This window comes from Hyaena hyaena, unplaced genomic scaffold, assembly GCF_003009895.1.
Source record: "Hyaena hyaena isolate Hyena2069 unplaced genomic scaffold, ASM300989v1 scaffold_478, whole genome shotgun sequence".
NCBI classification, from domain to species: Eukaryota; Metazoa; Chordata; class Mammalia; order Carnivora; family Hyaenidae; genus Hyaena; species Hyaena hyaena.
Window position 1 is genome coordinate 1,261,898 of NW_024081110.1, and position 24,451 is coordinate 1,286,348.

At 40.7% G+C, this 24,451-nt stretch overlaps 1 protein-coding gene across 3 annotated transcripts in view; it reads right to left on the reverse strand.

Moving 5' to 3' along the window:
• Positions 1–24,451, reverse strand: part of NALCN (sodium leak channel, non-selective) — a 285,524-nt gene that overhangs the window by 179,657 nt on the left and 81,416 nt on the right. For all 3 annotated transcript variants that reach the window (XM_039254277.1, XM_039254276.1, XM_039254275.1), the window contains 3 exons: positions 19,238–19,380; positions 19,004–19,108; positions 13,156–13,242 (listed from right to left, as the gene is read on the reverse strand). In XM_039254277.1, coding sequence (XP_039110208.1) covers positions 13,156–13,242; positions 19,004–19,108; positions 19,238–19,380 — 335 coding nt within the window. The remainder of the gene's footprint in view (positions 1–13,155; positions 13,243–19,003; positions 19,109–19,237; positions 19,381–24,451) is intronic.

Sequence of the window (24,451 nt, forward strand, 5' to 3'; positions counted from 1 at the left end):
GTTACTTCTATAATCAATATACAAAATAGTGCTGTCCGATATAAAGAATTTGTGTTAAAAAAGCAAATATATTTATACCAAGACTGAAAACAGAACCAGTAGATGTCCTTAGAAACTCTGCCTTTCCCATCTGCCTGCCCCTGACATGTCCCTGGAGAGCTAGATAGAAGGAAATCCACAAGTGACTTCTCTCAAAGGTACCAAGCATCTGTGACACCGTGAAAACAGGTCAAGTCCTGACTGGGCTGCTCTCTTTCCTGGACAGTAAGCTGGGTAAGAGAATCCCAAACACGGAAGACAAATTGTGGAAAGAAGGAAGAGTTTAGTAAGACACTTTTGTCTCTTGGCCAGCACGAGTATAGCTTTCACCCTACTCTGTAAGAGTAGAAACTAGATTTTGATGAGAAGAAATACATGCCTAGTGGAAAAGGAATGCCACTGAGACGGACTATTATGCTAAGCCAGTGGCTGAAATTTCTTTTAGCCTGTGTGGCAGAGCCTGAAATTGAACCTACCTCCCGCATCCACAACCTCGGCAGTGCCCTCCCACTCTGACTCTGGACTTAGCCATGTGACTTGGTTTGGTAGTAAGACAACAATAAAGGTGACGTAAACAAAGACTTAGAGAATATGTGTGGGTTGAGACTTACTCTTGCAGCTGCTGGAACCCTGAGCCATCACACTCTCCAGGCAGGCCTGTTGCGTGGCGGTCATGGGCCCCGTCTTCCTTTTTACCCCAAGAATCAGCAGTGCCCCAGAGGCAGAGATGCTAGCTCATGAGCTAGCTGAGGATGCTGGCTGACTGCAGACACAAAATGAGGCTGGCTTTGATTAGCTGAGAGCTCAGACTAGCAGCTAAGCCCCAAATTTGTGAGCAAAAATTAAGTGTCTGTTGTATAAGCCATTAAGTCTTAGGGGCGGCTTGTTTAGGAAAAGCCAACTAATACACCCACCAAGGCTGTTTCCTCGGGCACAAAGCTAATGGCATTACTTAGTCTATTAGCATCGAAGTGGGGCCAGTAAGAGTGGTTTTCATCACTGGAATAGAAATGTGTCATTTTGAAAGGGTCAATTAAGAAAGGGTGTGGCTTCTTCAAACTCTCTTCCCATCTATAGTGACCTTGGAAACTAGGTGCTTCAGATGGGATTATCAAAAATTTTACTACGTATAGATAGATATACCATTTCTGTTTGAAGGTGGGAACACAGTTGGACGCCCCCCCCCCCCCCCCCCCCCCCCCCAGTGATGTGCTGGAGCTGCAACTATACACATCTCCTTTGTCTAACTTCACGTTCAATGTCATGTTGTTAACTTGAAACTGGCCATAGTGGGAACAGGTAACACCATGGAAATTGGTAAATGCTACCAATCAGGACTCTCCCACTTCAAGATGGTTGTTAACATTTTAAATATTTGCAAGCATACCACTGCCCACTCTCAGCTGCCTCAGACCCGGCTCTCTCGCACCCCCTCAGTATTCTAGGCTGGAAGGTATATATAATGTGTCATTTTGATACTTAGAGACCCATCATACTCATAATGACTCATAATGCCAAGGGCACTCAAATAGGCTCTTCTCAGTCTTGATTCTATTTTTTAGATGTATTAATGCAAAGTAAGTAAAACAAATGAGGACACAAGTTCAAATAATGTAATCGTATCTCAAGTAATATAATCTTCTATTTGCATATTCCAACGAGCTGCACCATTCAGTCCTGGGCACAACAGGACCCAGGGTGACAGCTGGCTGGGGAGGCCACTGCATGTATCTCGTCAACAAACCCCCATCAGGGAAAGCCACCTGGGCTGTTCCTTCCTCACAGTCCTCTGATTCTGACTGGCAGCCAATTGTAAGTTTAATGCCAGAGTGCAGAAACTAACATTTTCTACTTTCTCACGAGTGCTCCAAAGGCCAGAGAGTTACCACCTAGTCTCACCAGATTTTGACAAAAGATGCTTAGCTATCAGTATGGTTGTGAGTTTCCCTTTATCTTTATCTTCATGAGTACTTTAGTGAGAAGTTAGGAAGCTCCACAATAGGGCTGTTAGTTAGGGGACACTTACATTATGATGATTTTAAGATCTTTGGGCACTTTCATTGACATTCCCATAGTTAATTAAAATGTCTAGATGTAGAATCACTTGAAAATTACTTATACATATTTACTTTTATTTTTAGTATTAAATGGTGGGCAAATGACCTTAAATCTTTTGTTTTAAATTCAAGAGGGAAACCACAAATTCAAACATGAATTTAAATAGCAGTCATATTAAATAAACTGCAGATCTAACACAGTGAAAGGCTTAGGTCGTTACATTTGATGAATGCAGAATTAAAAAAAACTTTTGAGCTATATAGCATCTTGAACTGGGAGATTCATTTTGAGATATTTAAATGATTTGGGAAGAGAGAAAAGCAAATTTGAGGGATTAAAAAATACACAGGAATTATGCCATCTATGAAATGACGAGTTTTTTGTTGTTTTTATTCTGTCCAAACCTGTTGTTAGCTGTAAGGCAGGGAAGGAACACAGTGTTCCTTCAAGCCTTCAACTGCACTAATTATGCTGAACACAGAAAATATATAGCAATTTAAAATCCCAGCTGAAGGTCTTGTGGAGGGTTGCATATTTAACCTCAGAAATCAAGACTCAGAAGAAGAACAACCATATTCATCATTTTTTTTTGAAAGGTGACAATGTAACAAACATTTGATGGAAAACTGAATCCAAAGACTATATTATGAATGCCGGGCATAAGTTAGTAAAGGTCTCCTGATTAATATAAATGTAAATACTGAAGTATCATGGGACTTACTCAAACTGGAAGATGAAAATATACAACAATATAGGAATTTAGTTTGGGATAATCTGAAACACAAATTATTTTAAAGATGTTTTGAATATTTCTTTCTTCCAAGAAGGCTCAAAAATCAAAGACACAAAACCCTTTGATCAACAGAAGACAAATACATAAAAATAGTATTAATGATTTTATCTTATTTTTTATTTTGCCTGGTCTCTATTCTGAATATAATTATTATTTGAAGTACATCTATATTCTATTTATGTATGTAAATATGTAGAACATATACATAGGTATGTATAAAATATTTAGAATTGAAAATCTGCACCACCGACTCTTCTCTTTAGTTAACTCGGCCATAACTGGATTCAAGACTAAAACTGTACTCTTTCAATTAAAAATTTTTAATGTTTATTTATTTTGAGAAAGTGAGAGCGATAGAGAGAGAGCAAGCAGTGGAGGGGCAGAGAGACAGCAAAGGAGAATCACACACAGGCCACACACTGTCAGCGCAGAGCCTGATGCACGGCTCGTTCCCGCGAATCATGAGATCATGACCTGAGCCGAAATCAAGAGTCTTAACCCACTGAGCCACCCATGCGCCCCTCCCTCAATTAACCATTTAGTTACCTTCTTTTACCTTTTGTTTGTGCTGCTTTGCCTTTAGCTATTTTATTCTCCCTATTTTTAATTCTCATTCCAGGTTCTCAAAGAGTTATTTTTTATTCCTTTTATCTCCCAAAATTTGCCTTCCAAGCTAGTTGGTTCATGTTCTGCTGTTAGAACTGAAGATGGGCGTGTGTGTGCACACGCTAGGATTTGGGATAAGTGTCACCAGCATCTGCCTAACGAGACAGTAAGAACACGTATTTGCTGTGTGAGAGGCTGTGTAGCTCCGTGCATGAAAGCATGTACATGTGTGCACTCACGTATACCCCAAGTATCTGCCAAGCCCTCATCATGTGAAAGCCATGATGGAGGCAGCAGGAAGTCAAGAAGAAAGAGACCAGGCTTAACTGAGCAGCCAGAGATCACTGTATTGAGGAAGTTTTGTTTGACCTGATTTTGAAGGTAGGGGCGTCCGGTTGGGGCGGAGGGGATGATTCAAAGAAATTCAAAAGACTGAACTAGTGATAGACTTGAAGAAAAGTTGGATTTGGGGAGGATGATGAGGGGTGCATCTTAGGTTCCAGAGATGCAAGAAAAGCCTTATTTCTAAGTGGGAATAGGTCAGGGTTTTTCAAAATGAGAGGGGTAATGTGCTCATGAGAAGAAGCAGAGGCATGTCTGTCGGGCTCTCTGAGAACACTCCTACGATGCAGACACAGGGCTGGGGCAAGGCTGTGAGGGCACTGGCCTGCATGCAGGTGTGCATGAGAACCGGCTTCTGGAAGTGCATGGAGCGTGCTCACAGCCATGACAGTCATTTCTACGACCTTGTGACCACAGCATCCCGCACACTGCGCTAGCCATTTTACGTGCATCGTTTCTAATTCTTACAAAACCCTCAGAGACGTTATTATCCCCATTTTTCAGGTCAGCAAGTGGAGGCTCTGGGAGATGTAGCAAACCGCCCCACTGGCCTAGGTTCTCCTGGGCCAGTCTCCACCAGACCACACTGTCTCATCACCTTGGTCCTATAAGCAGAGCGGAGGTTTGCTTGTGGATGGAAGCAACATTCTCCTGGGTTCAATCAATTCTTGAGATTGTCTGCCAGTTTCCGGGAAGGTTCATTAAGAAGACAGACGTCTGCGAAGTGCCTAGGATGTCACTTCGTCACTTGAAATACACACATCACACAGTCTACCTCCCCCAATCTCTGCCTTCAGTGGAAATTTTCTCAAAAAGCATTAAAACACTAGAGTAATAATTTTGTCACCATTTGACCTACTTATGGTAAGAGCCTATTATCTCTGCTCTTTACAGACGGAGGCGCACAATGTTACCAGAGAGAAATTGAGCTCGAGCATGCCAGGGCTCCTGCATGCTTTCATTTTCTTGTCAGTGACTTTCTTCGAGGCAATAGATCACTGGGTGTGTTTTGGAAGATGGCTCAACTGTGCAGCCACATCTGTCAAATTGTCAAGAGATGAAAACCCCTACCTGAGAGGCAGGGGGAAAAATGGCTTGTCAGTGTAGCAGCTGAGGACTGAGGCTCCAATTTAACAGAACTTTTAATCACGCATTAGAGTGACCCTTCATGCAGCTGTTGGCTGTGCTAGAATGGAATTTAAACACCAAACGACTGGCTGATGTTAAAAGAGTCTATTAAAACTTTTCACTTTTCTGAGAGGCACCATTAAGGACACACTGAAGAAACTTTCCAAGTGCTTTTGGTAATACCACGGAACAGAACGACACTAATGCCTGAAGAAAGTAAGAGGTGTGCGTCCATAGGCAAGCACTACTATTTTAGATGTATCTTTCTAATATTTCAATGTCTTCTCAGAAGTGATACAGAATTGCACAGAATTTCTGGGAATCATTTGAAAAAAAAAAAAGCAACAAACAAATGGGCATATCTACCAGATGAATAAGGAATCGGCATAAAATGTAAGTAACCTATGACTATATATAAAAAATGCTCAGGGTGCCTGGGTGGCTCTGTTGGTTAGGCATCTGACTTCAGCTCAGGTCATGATCTCGCAGTTCCTGGGTTCAAGCCCTACGGTGGACTCTGTGCTGACAGCTCAGAGCCTGGAGCCTGCTTCAGATTCTGTGTCTCCTTCTGTCGCTCACCCTCCCTTGCTCATGCTCTGTTCCTCTCTCTCTCTCAAAAATAAATACACATTTAAAAAATTGTAAAAATGTTCAACATTCACAGACTGTAATCAGGGAGATCTAAATTTAATGTTCTATCTTCACACCATCAGGTATAAAAATCCAGTAATATCAATTATAGACAAGGATGCGAAATGAGAATTCTTACAAGTTGCTAGTAGGAGTGAAAAGTGGCACTAGAATCCAGGGGGCCATGAGGCAATATCTCATAAAGCCTAAGGTTCTTCCTTACTCCAGCAACTGCTCTCCTAACTATGTACACTCAGATACTTCTCACACATGTGCACAAAAAGTCATAGACAGGCAGTGGACTAGAATGTGTGCAAGAGCAAAACACTGAAAAATAGCCTGATGTCCATCAGTAGGAGAATGAATGAATGGATGAATGAACAAATCGTAGTGTATTTTTGTAGTAGGATAATATACCATGTGAAAATGAAGTGGCAGATCGTGCAGGACGAAGTCCCTGGTCAGTAACCAGCTCTGTGACTTGCACCAAATGACTTAAGCTTTCTGTGCCTCAGTGTCATTTGTTCAACTGATGTCACAATAGTGCCTACCTCTGTGGCACTGTTTTGGGCATGAAATAATTTAACGCCTTGAACACACAGCATGGCTGACACATAGGGAGTGGTCCATAAATGAGAGCTGCTATTATTTCTAACGGTGGATACTTAGGTATTCTTCCTATCTGTGTTTTTACCTTATTTCATAATATTTTTTATGCAAGGAAGTGACTGAATATTATATTGCCAAATGGGTCCAATTCGCAAATTATTCACTTGTAAAAACATGGAACCTAGGTGGTGTTTCTTCAAAGAAACTCTCTTACACTGGGTGATTTCAACATCAGGTCAGACCCTTAACAGTCTATTTAGCCCTTAAATGACTTCTTGGGTCCTTAAGACTTCAAAGTTTAAGAGGGAAACCATCCCTGAGTAATAACTCCTGAGGTCAAGTCCTACTACTCATATGGCCAAAAAGGTACATCCCTTCTCCACCAGCACCATGAAGCTCACGAGGGTGCTAAGCAGTGGCTCTTGTAGGTAGAGATGAGGCAAGGCTTTCAGAGGGGATTGAGAAGAGAAAGTGACTTTGGGTCCCTACTGTAGGAAAAAGTAGACCTGCTACTTCCATTCCATTCCCATGACCTACTGCGTCTGGCCAATCTCCCACTTCGGGTGGCCAACTATGAAAGTATGGTCTCCCAGCTTCCCGCTCTTCTTTGGATGTGTTCCGGTAAGTCTCTTCAGAGCTCTTGAATGAGAGATCACCAAACTCAATTGTAAGCAGCCATATTTGGGCATTGTGCAAGAAACAGAATAAAGCCAGTCTTCAAGGAGAAAAATAGAGGCAGGATGCACAGACAGAAACAAAGATGAGAAATTGTGTGGCCTCCATCAGAGAGTGAGAGAACATCAAAGAAAGCACAGCTGCCTGGTGGGTCTGATTATACACAAATGCCCCCAGTGAGGGCTGTTCCTTGCAACTAAACAACTCTTGAGTAGGACATAAACAGTCACTTAGTCCTCATGACTGAGGAATGAGACACTATCCCTATTTTACAGAGCTATGCCCCAGGTCATACTAATAAATAGCATAGCTGAAGTAGGTCTATCTCCAGAGCCTACTCTCTAAGAGGAACAATCCTGTACTGGGTATTACTTCTTGGATTACCTGGGGAGGCAGGTGTGAGAGGGAAGGGGGTCAGGAGCCATGTGCTGGAGGCAGGTGTAGCAGAAAAAGAAAAGGAAACCAGGTCTTGGCTCATCCTTATTCCCAGGCTTTTCCCAAGCCATCTTGCTCCCATCATAAGAACTGAAAGCAGGAAGGGGTGGGACCTCAGACCAACAGCAGGACGGGGTGGGGCCTCAGACGATAAGCAAGGCAGCAGTACCCAGGGAAGTAGAGAAAGAACATTCTAGGCGGGACCAAGGTGGAGAGAGGGAGTATTTCAAGGGCTACAGGAGGTTTACTTATTTGTCCTTAACTTCGGAATGAATTTATAAGGAATTGCACAGATTTCCTGTGGCTAAGTTCCTTATGAAACATGGTATGAATTTCGTTAATTAGTGGCCAAAAATGAAAAATGTCCTAGCAAAATTAAGTCAATTAACACTAAGTTAATCCACTGAAAATTTCAACAAGTGTTATCACAGAGCTCACCACACATAACCTAGCAGGTCTTGCTCTGAGCTTGTGGTTTTGCAATTAAATTTAAGAGCATATATGCATTTTCCTTTATTATGAAAACAGAAAAGACCTCCCTAAAGGCGCCAAATTGAATCCTTTCCCTGTATGCCTCCATATGACTCTCATTTATGGTTATAATTACAGCAGTGATTACACTTAAAATTTGTGTCTCACAGCAGAGAGTGGAATTTTTAGAGTTTCTAGTTGCAAACCAAAGGTGCCTGTTTTTTCCTCTACAACTGGATCTATAGAGTCCATTATTCTTTAGAAGAGTAAGAAGAAGTCTAAGTTTCCTAACTCATTTGAAAGCTCCATGATCAATATATGGAAAAGAGGAAGTAGAGATACCACAATGATTGCAACAGTGGAAATGAAGTAAAATATGTATGTGTGCATATAGCAGTATAGGAAAACAATTTTAAAAACTTGTTCCTATTGCTTAGGTCCTATCACTGCTCAATGGGATATACAAAATCTTAATAGACTGATTTATGCAATGTAAAAACAAATGTATGTATAGATATACAGATGCATATGTTGTATGTATATATATGCACACATATATGTATGTATATACATGTCATGTATGTATATATGCATGTATGTATATACACATATGTTGTATGCATATACATACACATAAATACACATATTTTCTTACCTTGCAGGAATACATATGTACATATACATATACACACACATATATCATTTAGATACATACATACATACAGAGAGAGAGAAACTTACAAGGCAAACGCCCAGAATCACAGACGGATCAGTCTACTAGGTATTTAGTTTAACAGTAGTAGGGAAGATTATGCCACATCAATCAATCTTATTTTATTAAATTACTTAATTACTCATGGCTAGCAGGAGAGACATGTAGATGTTCATACCAATAAAGTAGACAAGGATACAGAAAACAGAATAGAAAATAAAAACATAGGAAAGAATACCAATGAAGAAAGTAGGCAAGCCCAAAGCAATGTCACAGGAAACAAGGGTGGAGATGATTTTTAAACATCCTTCACTTCTAAAGGCATTCAAGCCAGTCTCCATTTATGTTGGTGGCAGTTTTACAATTTTGAAAATTTAAAAACATAGAATTTATGGAAAGACTATTTTGGAATAATTGAAATTTATTCATTTCTTACTATTATGCCATCTATGTGAACTAAAGGTCTTTTACTATAACTTATTTCATTAATTATCTATTTTTTCAAAGAAGTAGGATATATGGGCTTTGGGGTAAAATATTTTGTGGTTTAAACTTGGTGTCAGGGGTGCCAGGGTGACTCAGTCGGTTAAGCATCTGACCCTTGATTCTGGCTCAGGTTGTGATCTCATGGTTGGTGAGTTTGAGCCCCATGTCAGGCTCGGCAATGACAGCACAGAGCCTGCTTGGGATTCTGTCTCTCCCTCTCTCTCTGCTCCTCCCCTGCTCATTCTCTGTCTCTCTGTCTCTCTCTCTCACTCTCTCTCTCTCAAAATAAACAAATAAACATTAAAAAAAATAAACTTGGACTCAAAGTTTCAAACAAAGTTCTACCCTCAGTACAAAATCAACAGTGTTTTCAATACTCAGATAGGAACTCTGGGCGACCAGTTTGCCATCTCTCAAATATTTACTCACACCTAATTTTTCTGATTTATTTTAATGATGGCCAAATTACTAACTCAAATTAATTACAGCTGTTCATGTCTTTTATTCCAATAAATTCTACTTTTTTTTTGTTAAGATAGGAATTGGTTTTGGTTCTTTACAACTATGTTATTCCTGACTAAGACTACATTTCTTTTCTTTTTTTAAAAAAATTTACATCCAAGTTAGTTAGCATGTAGTGCTATAATGATTTCAGGATAGATTCCAGTGGTTCATCCCCTACGTATAACACCCAGTGCTCAAGGAGACTACATTTCTAATCTTAGACCCATTTATTTTGCATGCTGAAGAAGATAAATTCTGAAAGCCATCGGAAATACTCAAAGTCATGGGTAGGTCCTACTGAGCCTCTGCCACCATGTTTGAGAAGAGAGATACTGGCAAAAGTATCCAACATTACCCAACTTTGAAAGGTACCTTCAAAGACAAACTCCCAAAATACTGCTTGTTTTAGACTTAAAAATAAACACTTGTATAGAAATGCCAAGTGTTATTGGCATCCACTCAACTTCTGGCTCAGATAAACAAGACCAACAGGACAAATAAAGCCTCTTGTAGGTGAGAAGTCAAATGAGTACTTGCACAAGCCAAGAAGGTTCTACATCCTTCTTTCGCTTGATTGTTCTCTTGTTTGGTAGATAACCAATTGAGCCTCTTCTGTGTATCAGGAATAGTTCTGGCAGTGACCACGACTGTTATGGTCCGTATTGTTATGGAACTATCTCTGGTGGGAGAACTAGAATTTAAGTAATGAATGATACCATTTTAATGTATTTTACTAAAGTTATGATAAACACAAAAGAAACGAAAAGGATGATGTAGAAATATACAACCAGAGCACCTAATGCATTCTTTGAGGATGAGGAAGGCTTCCTTAAGGAAGTGACTTTTAAGATGAATTCTAAGTGGGAGATAAGAGCGTTCTAGAAAGAGGAAACACTGAAAATGACAGTGCCTTGTGGAGGCAGCAATGCTATTTTACAAGAGATATAAAGTGTAAAAATGCAGGAAGGAGTAGAAAGACTGGCTCTTCCTGTTAACCACTAGGCTACTTCTGGAAGGGAATGATGGAGGACAAGCTAGAAGGAATTAAAGCAAATACTTATTCTTTAATGTCATTCCTATAGTTTAAAATATGTTTTAGGAGAATGTAATGTCACATTTTGCCCATTTTAAAAATAAAAAGAAGTGATATATTCTACTGTTTGTCCTTGAGGGTGAGAGATCATTATGATTTCAGACAGGATCGAGTGGATGACTCCAATGAAAATTTTCTTGTTACCTAGTTTTTAGATGGTATTAGTCATTAGTAAAAAGCCAATGAATATTTCCTGACCATTTTATTTTCAATATTTTTTCTTTACCTGATTCTATTCTTTCTTTCTCTTTTAATTAAATGATGAATGGTTAATCAATTTTTCACTCAGACAGGGAAATGTACTGTGTCCCTATTCACAGCTCATGGCCACTACAAACAGATCGATCCATTGGCCATCCCACTTTTCATTTGTACTCTTTCAGATATGCTCTTCTGGAAAGCTTGATATAGGACCAAACATGTAAAGCTGAGCTGAGTGGAACCTCCTTCATATTGAAATGTTAGAATTTATTCACTTTCATTTCAAACCATGTGTCATTATTCATAAAACCTATTAAACATGCCGCCAAACTCACAAAGATGTCTAATATGCAGGTCTCTTGGGTCCAGCATCGACATGCTTCTAGCCTAACATTTACCTACCGCTTCACTGACCTTTATTTTCCTATATCCCTGCATAGTGCTGTTCTTTCATTACACTCTCCTGGCCATTTATCACTTGCCATCTCAAAAATCTGTAATAAGGAGGCTAACTTGCTTTCTCAATCCAGACTGCAACCTTGACGTATCGATTCACAAGCCTTGAATACATTTTAAGTAACGTATTCAGGGCCCCCCTAAGACTCTGATTTGGTACTCATAGCAGGCCTGATAGTTTATTTATTTATTTATTTTACATACTTTTTGTTTCCTTGGCATATATTTCTCCACTGGATAGAACATGGAGCTAGGAGCCAGAAGACCCAGGTGTAGGTCCTGGCTTCTCCGTTTTGCAGAGGTGCAACTTTGGGAGCTCACATAGGCCCTCTGGGTCCTCACGTCCTCATCTACAAAGGTGAGGGAGCATGGCTGTCTTTCTCCATCACTGGGCTGTACTGAGTGAGGGCCTTCCCTGACCTCTCGGAGGAGGAGCGAGGACTCCAAAATGTACACTCCCATAGCATCCTGCCTTACTTCTTTAAAATCCTCATTACTCTTGTAATTGCTAGTTCGACGCTGGTTTTTCTCCACCCACCCAGAAGTGCCTGTCAGTAATTTCCAGGAAAGCAGGACTATCTTAGTGCCACTAACTATCAGCTGATGATGGATTACTGAGTCACTTAAGTGACCGTGCTTTTCAGGCAAGAAGCTACCTCTACCATGCTGTCATCATTATTGTCAGTAGCAAAGGCAGTACCAGATGTAGCTCTAGGAGTTAAATTATTAGCATTGTCACCATCCAATATACAACAGAAAGAAGGCACACAAAACAATATTAGATCTTATTAAGACTCCTTGTAAATGCTTCCTCTTTTCCTCTTCATTCTTTTAACTGATAGAAACAAATAGCTATATGATTAAATGCCACAGTAATGGTTCAATGTATAATATTTTGCTGCTTATGTATCAATCTTTGAAATGTATCAATCTCTATCCCCCACCTAGAGGATGATCCCAAAGAAAGAAAGGTGTATCCTTATCCTGAAGCAGATGAAAAACCCTTCCCTGAATTATGGGGAGGGACATAAAGAACTATATAAGCAGCCCCCTGTAAGAAAAGGATTTGCAACTGAAAACAAAAGACAGCAAAGAGAATCAATTCTCCAGGAGGAAGAATCAGTTCTCTGTCCCCTTGATGGTGTGGCGTGACTTGTCACCCTTAAAGAGTAGGGAAATGGACACAGTGAAAACGCTGTGGGGTGGTAGGGATGCCGCTTTCAGAAAGGTGACATGTTTTGAGTAAGAATTACTGATATTTGGGGTCAAGGAGGGGGTACAAAGCAAGAGAAGATACCAGTGCGGTCCACCAAGGAAAAGAAGGAGTTTATTGGGCTTTAGGAAGAGAGTAGGGTAGAGGATAAGTCCAAAATATCCACAGGCCAGAAACCCGATGGGATGTCCATCCCCTGATTGTGTCCTATGGCCCTAGGCTCCACCCGCGATCCCATAGCCTCATATCTGCAGCAGGTGCATTTTGCTAAGCAAGCATCTTTATTCTGTTCCGTGGCTCAGACAGCTTGCAAATGTGGAAAAAGCTACTTGTTAAACACCTTCCTTCCCAGGTCCTTGGCGAGGGACTCAGTTAAGTGGATTGTGATTGTGACCACCTTTGCTTAAATAATCCAGGCCTTTGTAGGAGAATATTTTTATGTCATTTAACATGACAACAAAATACTTCACTGATTTAATACTATTGGAATGCTAGCATTACCTGTGTGCATTTATTCACTTGAAATTTACCAAATCTTTGCTCTGTATCTTAGGAGGGGAGGAAAAGGTAGGTTCTGGGAACACTGTCCCTGACGCCAGCACCATAACTCTGGGCGGCCATAGAGTTCGGAGAGCTGCGGATTTCCTTGTGTAAAAGTCAAAGAACTCTCCTGCATGAGTTTTAAAAATGGCATCGTACTGCACCTGGAGGCAGGCCGGGGCGCGTCCCTGGGGCTTGTTGACATCCACCGCTACCAGCTGCCAGCCACCAGCAGCATCTTCATGGAACATCTTCGAGACAAAGAGGGAGATGAGTCAGAGACACTTAATCTGGAACATTGAGAACTCCTACTTTATGTCTCCGGCGCTTACATTTTTTATGTTATCAAAGATGTGTCTTTTTATGGATTTATATTTAGAACATGAGTCATTCCAACTTTGTTCATTTGAACACTAAAAACTTAAGTGAATAATAATCATAACGAGAATGATGATAATCGCTAGCCTGCATTTATCGAGTCATTGCTATGCATCAGGTCCTTTCTGCTTTATATATCCTTTGCGTATGGTTGCCCAAATATTCTTCTTGACTAGACTTTCAAGTAGGCATTTTATCCCCATTAGATTGGTTATTGATTATTACATATTAGACCTGGAAGAAAATGAAAATTAGAGTTCCCAAGCATTATGTCTGGTGTGATTTTTACTAGGAGTGGTAAATTTTTATCTTATTTAGTGGATATTCCTCACTGAGCCAACAGAAAAATATTCTCCAGGTAAATAATATAAGAAGTGTGCATATGACACAGGAATAAGGAATAAGGAATAAGGCTGGTGTTATTTTAATGGTAGGGGACTGACATATCACTTAGACTCTGCGAAATTATTCCAACTAGGCCAAATCAATCTGCTCACCAGAATTTTATGTACATACTTATGAAGGGAAAAGCAGTTTCTTTTGCCTTAAAATACGTAAGTGATGAAATCTAAGAATGGTAGAGGATACTAAAATCTGATGTTCTTTGAATTAGATATCTGGGTTGTTGGCTGCCTAGGCTATTATTTTACTGCATGTTCTACTCCCTCAAAAATTAGTCATCCATTAATCTTACAGTCAGTGGGAAGCCAGTGATCATTTATATTTTTCCACGAGTATATTTTCTTTCCAATTCCTTATGGGTGTGTGTGTAGCAGGAGGTGTGTGGTTGGTAGTGAGGGAAGGTGGGATTAACGATTTTCATTTTTCTAAGACACTAACTGCAAGCTAGTATTTTTTTTTCCTGCCCAAGGCCACAGTTTCATACACATGAGTATATATTTCCTTTTGCCATACTTTTTCATGTCCTTGTGTTAGCCTATGTTCAAAAGGGTAATTATCGATAGAAACAGGAGCCTATGCAAAGATCCCATTCCTAATATTCATGGGAGTAGATCATTTGCAGAAAGACAATTTGCCCTCTATAAAATAAGTGAGGTAGTGAGGACAAGTGCCAAAATTCACAGACCGTATATGTATTAATTATTGGAAAACAGGTTTTTTAGGGGCTTCTGGGTGGCTCAGTTGGTTAGCTTACAACTTTGGCTCAGGTCCTAATCTCATGGTCTGTGGGTTCAAGCCCTACATCAGGCTCTGTGCTGACAGCTCAGAGCCTGGAGCCTGCTTTGGATTCTGTGTCTTCCTTTCTCTCATCGCCCCTTCCCCGCCAGTACTCTCTCTCTCTCCCTCTCTCTCTCTCAAAAATAAATAAACATTAAAACAATTTTAAAAAAGAAAACTTTTTTACTGGTTGAATTAAGAATTCTCTACAAGGCCAACCTACAATTCAGAAAAATGGTGTATCAGATGTTTGTGTCCTAGAATCAATACTTTTCAAAGATTGCTTTGGGGGCTCTTTGCCAGGTACATTTCTTCATACTTTAAAACATATACAGAGAGCACCTATTATCTGACATCCTACAAAGTACTGTTACACAGATGCTCACTTTAATTACCCCGTGAAGGATTATCCTGATTTGTTTTTACATTATGCCTTGTTCACCCCAAGTATAACTACCATCTGCCTATATACTATATGTGTACTTTTAAAGATGGAGGTGCACATTTACCCGAAGATTCTTTGATCAAAGATGGCAGTTACAAATTGCTTCACTCAGGTGCACATGTGCAGGATTCTGATTCCTTTTAGAATGAATTTTGAAAGGTATTCTTAGTGGTAGAATCAAGCATGAACAGGCTCATTCTGAGACTCCATACGTTGGTTGAAACGCAAACCTTTTAAGCTGCCTTTTAAAGTTCCTGTCAAAATTCTGGGTGTCTCCTTTTAAGGAGAAAAGACAAAAGCAATCCTGTCAGCCACTAGCTGAAAATCCCCTGTACATGCATCCTATACTCTCTTCTCATGACACACAGGATCCCTGGGGCATAGATTTGCTTTGATCAGTAGCAGACTAATTTTCTCTGCGAAATTATTTTTTCTTCCAGCTGACCAAAATCCAATGAATCAATTTAATTGTTAGTAAGAGTGTTCTCTCAAGGTCACCCCTTTGTATAAAATGAAGTGAAGGAAATGCACACACATTCAAGGTTCCATTTCTCTTCAGTCCCCTGAATTATAAAGCGACATTTAGATTGGTTAATGTGACAGCCACGTGAGGGAGACAACAGGACAATTGTGCCACTTTGAGCCTCGGGGCTCAAGTCCTGAGCTGCAGGTGGTCCCTCCGTGTCCCTCAATATGACCCTAGGAACCATAATTCACACGCGAAGGTTAGGTACACGTTGTCAGAGCCTGCCTCGAGTCCCTCTGCGCACACATGACAAAACTGTAGCCTTGTGTGGCCTTCAAGCTTAACAGGTTAGTCCCCTTGCAGGCAAAGGGAAACAAACTCGTCTCCACCAGGAAGCGGTGTCATCCGAAGACCACGTGACTGGTGACGGGTGTCTGAGGGGAAGCAGCTAAGGAGTGAGGACAGAGCTCTGGGCTGGAGAGCCGCTAAGTTCAGGACGTTTCCCACCAGCACATCCATGCATCCCAGCATCCAACTCTGGGACAACACGCCCACACGACTGTGGACCGAAGCACGTGCTGTTCTATACAGACGTACAAGTCTCTTGACCTTCAACCCAGCACAGAGCTGGGCATGGGGCAACCGTGACCCACGGCTACTAGCTGTCCAGGCATGAGACCCGCCATCTCCGTCAGAGCTCAGGCAAGCTAATGATTACTCTTCTGAATTTTCTCACATCATTTTCTCTTTGTTTTCCTGTGACATGTTATGTGACGGTCTCCACAAGCCCGTTGGCATTATTTTCTTCTGTAATTTGTTTCTATGCTGTGAGTCGAAAGCGGGCTGCTTTGTTACTGAAAACAACAACAACGAGAAAACAAAGGCATCCCGTTCTCTTCGCCTGGTTCTCTGTTGCCTCTTACAGTCCACATCAGAGCCCATTCCTCCTGAGCTGCCTGGGATACCAGAAAGCCCCTTCTGTATCCCATTAATAGGGACAATGTTCTTTCTCAACACCAGCGCTCTTGTAAAGTCAAGGGACCCAAAGACACAGCAGGTCCACGGAGCCTGAGATCCTCTTAGCCGTTGTGTGAGGGTGACTTACACAGAACCACTGCAAATGGTCCACATGCTAGAGATGGGCAGAGGGACTCCGGTTCTGCAAAGCACACAGCTTAGCAATACAACAACCATCTCTGTTCTATTCCCTTAACGCCTGTCTGTTTTCTTAGAATCATAGACTAAGGCTCTGGTTTTTAAAACTATTCCATGAGAAGTCCTTGTGCAGAGTCCTGCCAGATTTTGCAAACAGAACAGAATCTCAGGAAACGATGTCCCCTCCTTCCCTCAGACACAAAAGCATCGGGGCCACTTGCCTAGTGGCTGGCGAGGGGCTGGGCGGGGCCTGCAGCCTGTTGCCAGGCAGCGGGGAGCGATGTTTCACCCTGGCTGCCTGGAGCTTCGGTTGCCTAGCAACCGGGTCCTGAGCCACAGCATTTTTCTTAATGAAGGTTTTTCACGATTCTCTGTGTGATTACCTCTGCTGAATACCTAGCCGCATTACCTCTGAATTACCAACTTATCCCTCCTGATTAGGTATAATTTTGCATCAAAACCATTTTGCACAACTTTGTTCAAAGCCCCTTGACACTTCACTTCCTATTCGAACTGCTGATTTGGTGGAGCGTCCGAACACTCCTTTTCCAGCTGTGGCTTTATAAATAAGAGTTACTTAATAAGCATAATGCGGTTTTAAAGACATTTTAGGTCATCTCTCAGCAACACTGAATGTAAATTCTGTGCCGAGTTCATAGCTTTATGCTCCATTTAGTTCTCAATGTCTATAGCAGAAAGCACACCTTCCAGACATTGCCACCTGACTTAAAAGACAGGCCAGAGTGAACCATGAACTTTATTATATTTCATAGTTCCCTAGAAGAGATGACAGAAGCAATAAAAACTAAATTTGCTTTTTTTACGTCACCTGTGATATAACCTATATAACATTTAAAAAATCTTTCATAAAAGTTTGAATAGCTGTTTGCCAAAATCGAATAGTATTCATACTATTTCATCTATAATGAGTTGGCTCATCAGTTCAAACTCACAACACCGTAAAGATGCTGCTTCAGGCTTTTCCAAATAATAGCATGTTTAATAGCATTTTAGCGTGTGATTTATAAAAGCCCAATTTGAAGATTTTCGAAGCAAAATTTGCACCTTGGCTGTTTCACAAATACCTTTGTTCACAAACTTGTATAATGATTTACACGGTTACATTAAATTTCTCTTACAATTTTGGGGTGCCTGGGTGGTTCAGTTGGTTAAGCTTCAGACTCTTAATTTGAGCTCAGGTTAAGCCCCGACTTGGGCTCTGCACTGAGAGTGGAGCCTGCTTGGAATTCTCTCTCTCTCTCTCTCTCTCTCTCTGTCTGTCTCCCCCACTCATGCTCTTTCTCTCTCTCTCAAAATAAAAAAATTAAAAATTTTTCTCTTACAATTTTATATTAAAATAGTAGTCAAGAGCATCAAAATAATTTTATGCTTGGTTCAGAAACTTTACTTTCTTTCTCTTATATAAAGATTCAAACTAGACTAAGATATATAAACCTTTCCTTTCCTCTTTCTTTTTTTTTAAGTTTATTTACTTTTTTTGAGAGAGAGAAGAAGTGAGAGAGTGTGTGAATGAGTGCACAGGGCAGGGACAGAGAAAGAGGGAGAGAGAGAATCTCAAGCAGGCCTCACACTGTCAGTGCAGAGCCGGACGCAGAGCTCAGTCCCATGAATGTGAGCTCTTGACCTGAGCCGAAATCAAGAGTTGGGTGCTTAACCAACTAAGTCACCCAGGGGCCCCATCTCTTCCTCTCTCTAAACACACAAAAAAGACACCGCCCCAAATCCACACACAAAACAAAGCCAAAATTAAAAACAAAGACATTGGATCTGGTAGCCCATTGGATCCGGGCTACCATTCTATGTAATGACTGCCCTGAAGCTTTTAACTAAATTCTAGGGCACTCCCAACTTCTTGGGAGCAGAGGGGCCCCCTTCTGAATATGTAGTGATTCCTCAAAAATCACAGATACACATTATGAAGCCTATACTGTGATTGGATCATTCTGAATGAAACGTATCACCAGTTCTGAAAATAATTCTAATCCATAAAGGCCATCATATTGTTTTCAATCACACGAATAAATATTTATAAAAATGGGAAATTCTACCATTTCCGTTTTTATCTGCAAACCCTCTGAAGATCTGTGATGACCGAATGAAATCAAAGGTATATAGTAAATGTGAGGACAACCTTGGTTTTGTATCAAACCCACCCACGGAGCTGATGAAACCACAGGTTCCCCGGAAAAGCTGACTGTTCTGGGCTTACGCCCTTGCACCTGCATTTCTGAATCGCTCTCCCCGTGGGTCTGACTGCAGAAGGCGCTTATCACAGGGCTCTCCCGAGTTCCCTGAGGCCCACTGAGGGTGCAGCCCGGGTGGGTCCTGATCTAGAGGGAAAGGACATCACCCCTCCCCCCATGGGTACCTGCGTGGTGGCCGTCGAAGTGGTGCTGCTTCTCGATCCCCACATCTGTTGAAACTGTACCCTGATTTCTGCAAATGTTTCGATGATGACAGCGATGAACACGTTCTGGAAGAAAATCCCGAACCGTGTTTACTATGGGCCAGGGACGAGGAAGTGGAGGACAACGCAAAGCCAGCAGAAGATCTGCGGAGGCTGTGGGGAAACACATCCCCTCGGGACGAGCTTCCACGGTACCTTCACGAGCCAGGCCAGGAAGAATATGAGCGTGATGAAGTAGAAGTAGGATCGCCAGCGGGGGAAGCTGTCGATGGCTCTGTACATGAGGAACACCCAGCCCTCCTGCGACGCGGCCTCGTAGACGGTGAATATGCTGGTGCCTGTGGGGACACAGAGGTGCAGACTGACTGACTCACAGCGGGCTTTGCAAATGCGGAAACAAGTCTCAGAAAAAACAATCGATATTCATCCAGGCTCATTTTCTCAATGACAAAGGCTCTTCTATAGGGACTAAAATCGCATGCGATTTATTTTATTGTTCTTCTTAGGCTTCTGACAAAGTTGTTTCTGACTTCAGGCCAGGGCACTTTCATTAGCAATAAAATACCTTTAAGTTATATCTGTCGCTGTTAAATGCATCTAAGAGCGTGGAAAAGGAAAGGAACTTTCAAACCAAGTGAAGCTATAATAAGAAATAATGTGTGCGGTATAAGCTTGCTGTTTGGGGCTTAACGCTTTCAGTGTGCTGAAAACACTTGTTACGATTTTAGCCAAAATGAAATAAATCTGACAACTGGGTTTCATCTGAAGTCACTTTCTCATAGGGACACTAAAGTACCTAAGGCTCCAAAAATTAATGTCATGGAGCCTGTCTTTGGATTCCATGGTGTTTACTGAACACCGAAACATAAGGCAATAAATCATCAAATAGCACTTAGTATTGTCCGGGAGAACCGTCTCATTGAAAATACCACTGGTGATGGAAAGAAAGAAAAGTGAACTATATGTGGGCAGATTTTTGTTATAGTGAAGAGAACCTAAAATTCTATTGAGGGGACAGACAGTGTTTACCTTTCATGACATTAAGAAGAATGTGTTATTTCCCCATTTTATAGATGGGAAAACTAAAGCACACAAAGAGTAAGTAATTTATCTAAGGATGCGTACATAATAATAGGGGAACTATTAGAATTAATTAATTAGAATTAATCTCTGGAAAGAGGCACTGCATATTCAACTGTGATGATATCTTGCCTCCTAGCATCCTTTCTGTGGTTTGTTTTCCCCATCTATAAAATGGGTAAATGATGTTTCACAGTGTCATGAAGATAATTTCATTTCTGTAAAGCATTGACACACGATGAATACTTAATAAATTTTAGGTACTATTATTGTAAACATTGAAAATAATTGCTTAATAGTATTTTATGAGAAACCACATTAATAAAAAGTATAGTAAGAAGTTAAAGTTGCTTGTAAAACACATATGATACATGTTGTTATTTACAAAACTGTTGAACATTCACATCCCCAATAAGTGCCATTGCTGTAAATGGATTCATTAGTATGGGTATAAAACCAATACCCACCCATCTATGTTCTAATCGCATGGAAATTTGAAACTGGACTCTGCATATAATCAGATGTCCAAACTAAGAAGGGGGTTACTAAAGTTGGCTGATGGCCAGCTGCTTCTCTGAGCCTGTGCGTGCAGGAAGAATAATTAGAACATCAGTGAACCAAAGCATGCAGAACAGCAGAAAGCCTAGTGGTAAATGGGGACAAATGGGGTATTATGCCCTGAAATAAAAGCTGAGAGAAAGATGGAAAGCATATACTCATTTAGTGAATACTTATTATGCTGAGTACTGTATATAACATATAACTTTGTAGAATCATATTTTGTACATTGGAAAGTCGTTGCCATGACAACTAGTATTTGTAAATCCTACTTGGTTTCAAGGCTCTTTTATCTATTTAAATGCTAAGGAAAACTCTGTCTAATTAGGCAGGTAGATGGGTAGGTGTGCATAAGAGCAGGTATTAATCCATCACATCCTTTAACAGAAAAGGAAAGTGAAGGTCACTGGATAATGAATTTGCTTGAGGTAGAAGGGGATAGAACCAGAAACTGAGACCACAGTTACCAAGTCTTAAGCTCTTTTTATTTCTACCATTTTACTTATATTTACTTTTGCTCAAGACTCGGACTTTCAAAAGAGCATATTTTCTCCTACTAACCTTAATTTGAAAGAAGTCCATTTTTTTTTGGACGGACTATGGTAGCTAAGGTTATAGCGTACTGAGAAACTCATACAAGCAGATGATTTTTAAGGGTAAGATTCAGGGAAGAGCAGCATGCACAAAAAATAAAATGCCAAGAGCAAACAGAAATGATTCTTTTCATTAATGCTTCATACATACTAAAAATGTCCTAAATAATTGCTTTTGTGGACTGCATATGAAAGACAATTTTCACATAAAACAAGCAATTTATGTTCCTTATTTTCTTCTAGTTATTTGAACTAAAACAGAAATGTGGCTACAGAAATCCATTAGGAATAACCAGTAAAGCCTAATAGTTTTACGAATTGAGATTTATAGGTAGAATATGAGGACCATCAATGTAAGACTACATTTGAGAGGAACACTGAATTATCCTTCTTCTATTCGTCCAGGTCCTTCTATGTTAAATCTACAGGGAAGATGTTACTTGGAAGTAAGTTAAAAAAAAACAAAACACCAGTATGTTCTCATCTTGAAGAGTTTCCTTCATGTTTTCTAATTTGACACACACAAAAAGGGAAAGAAGTAGAAACCCACCGTGTGCCTCAAAGAGCAGCATTTGTTGATACAAAGAGATGAGACATTTGTGAAAAAGTAACCAAAAAACTCCCCAGAACAATGATGACTGTTGAGGATGTGAACTCTCCTTGGTCAAAGGCTGTGAAGACGCTCCTATCAGTTGTAGGAGCAAAGGCAATTGGATAGGACCTTCCTCATCACTTATCTGCCGCTGACTTTGCAAAGTGTATGAAAAGAAAATCCCTTTGTAAATATTTTCCAATCGTTCAACATTTATACTGACAAAGATGGAGTTTATGGGCATCTTGTTTTCTCTGGGAAGTGGTCAACGCTGGGGAAGGAAACTAGGTGCTCACACATGCTGCTCTCTGGCGCCCCCTCCTGGTGCCTGTCTCTGGCGTGTTTAGCTGAGTCCAGTGCAGCCGGCTGTTCAGCCTAGCTCAGCTCCATTGCCCTCGGGTCACACTGGGTTCTCAGCCCTCCCAGGGGGCCCTGCATGCGCTTGTGTCTCTTACAACACTCACTCCTGCTGCCTAGTTTATCTCCCTCACTAGCACTAACTAGCTGACTAACTTGACGAGTACTCAAATCAAAACTGTCATTCACCTCTGTACCTGGCATTGAGAGCACTCAAGAATTGTTGATAAACGAAACCATTATCATGGTATTAAGACATGAAGGCTTTTCTCAAATATTTGCTTCTTTAAAATCAATTCTTCCTCATTGTGAATATTGCATAGATAATTTGGAAGCAAAGGAAATAATTTTATGATTGACTTTATGTTTTGCTGGCTTTCAAAATTCACTTAAAACACATACGCCTATGTAAATTTCAAAGTCCACACTATATATAAACAAGAAAGTCTTCCTCTGTTGTTTGTGCCACCATGGAAAATTTCTAAAAATTATTATATTTTATACATACAAAATATCTCTGCGAAGCTATTGGGATTGTACCACTTTCTTAGACCCCAAATTCTCAAAGCACAAATTCAAGTTGTGTAAGAAACAAACTCACAGTGACACTCAACTCATCAATTCTCCTAATTTCATTCACCCTTCCTGACCTCTTCCATTGATGGTTTGAATTCAGTGGATAAGAGGACCTATTGGTCTACATTTAGAAAATAAGTTCCTAGGACTTGCTATTGGCTGTATATATTGAGACATTGTGGATTTTTTTCTGGTTCTGAACAAAATTGTATTTCCATTGTTTTGACTATCTTCAATATTACATTTATTGCTTGGCTGTCTTCTGCTGACTCTTTTTCCATTAAAAACAATGATGAATTGACTGTGTCCAGGGACTATTCCTTATTGTTTTCTTCTAGTCATAGGTTAGACTTTCAAAACACATAGGATGACTTTCAAAACACACCATTTTGAAAGTCATCCAACTTTGAAAGGCCAGGGCCACAAAACTGTGGTGACAACTAGTAATGAGCTACTAACCTGGGGTCCCACCATTAGACTCCTCTTCAAACCCCAGATATATGTGGTGCTATTTAAATGATGGTGATACCCAATCCATTGTGGGGAAAAAATGGGAAGTTAGAGTTGGCGATGTAAGCTTGAGACAATTGAATAAGTAAATATACCAGGCCTCAGTCTGAACAATAACCTTTACCCTCATGCCCAAAATTCCCAATAGAACCAAGAAGGTTCCTTTTAGGACCATTCATTCCATCCTCTCTCTGAGTGTTAGGATCTTTGGGGAAATGTTCCTGAATTTTAATCCCTCCAGTGATAAGGAGCACACAACATCTTGAGGCAGCCCCATTCCAGGTCTGGCAACCCATCCCATTGGATGTTGGCTCTGGCTCTGTCTCTCTGGAATGTGCTCTTGGTTTTGCAAACCATAGCAAGCTACAGGAGTCTGGAAGTGGTCCCTACACTTCCAGAGTGAATCAACCCTCCTTCTACCTGTGTCATCCTGCTAAAGATACTTGTTTTCTTACCTGGTCCTTAACATTCTCAAACTGCTGTACATTTGATGAAACTGACCTGATTGTCTGGCTTCACTTCCCACCGGGCTCAGAAGCGCACTTAAGGAGGGTGCAATGATGGTATTCTTGTTATTCAAGAACATCAGTTTCCTCCGAACTTATTCTAAGTTGCTCTTTCTGTTCCTCTGGCTGATTTTGATAGGATCTCACCCTTTTTGGAGATCAGCTGATTGAGTTTTCCTCTACTACACTCCAGTTTAAACATTCCCTTCAGTTGGAAGGGAAAAAAAAGTTACGTGCTTCTCCGCCACTACAGGTGAATGTTTGTGATTGAAAAATGCCTCAAAATCTGCTCTTTTTTAAAGAAAAATTTTAATGTTTTTAAAAATTTATTCTTGAGAGAGAGACAGAGCACAAGCTGGGGAGGGGAAGAGCAAGAAAGGGACACAGAATCTGAAGCAGGCTCCAGGCTCTGAGCTATCAGCACAGAGCCCGATATGGGGCTTGAACTCGCAAGCCATGAGATCATGACTTGAGCCAAAGTCGGATGCTTTCCTGACTGAGCCACCCAGGTGCTTCTTCAAAATCTTCTCTTAACCAGTATACTTAACTGTGAAAGGACAGAATCTCCAACCTAGACTCCAAAGGGATGCTTATTTTATCAACTACAGTTGCAATGACTAAATATTTAGTCCTGGAA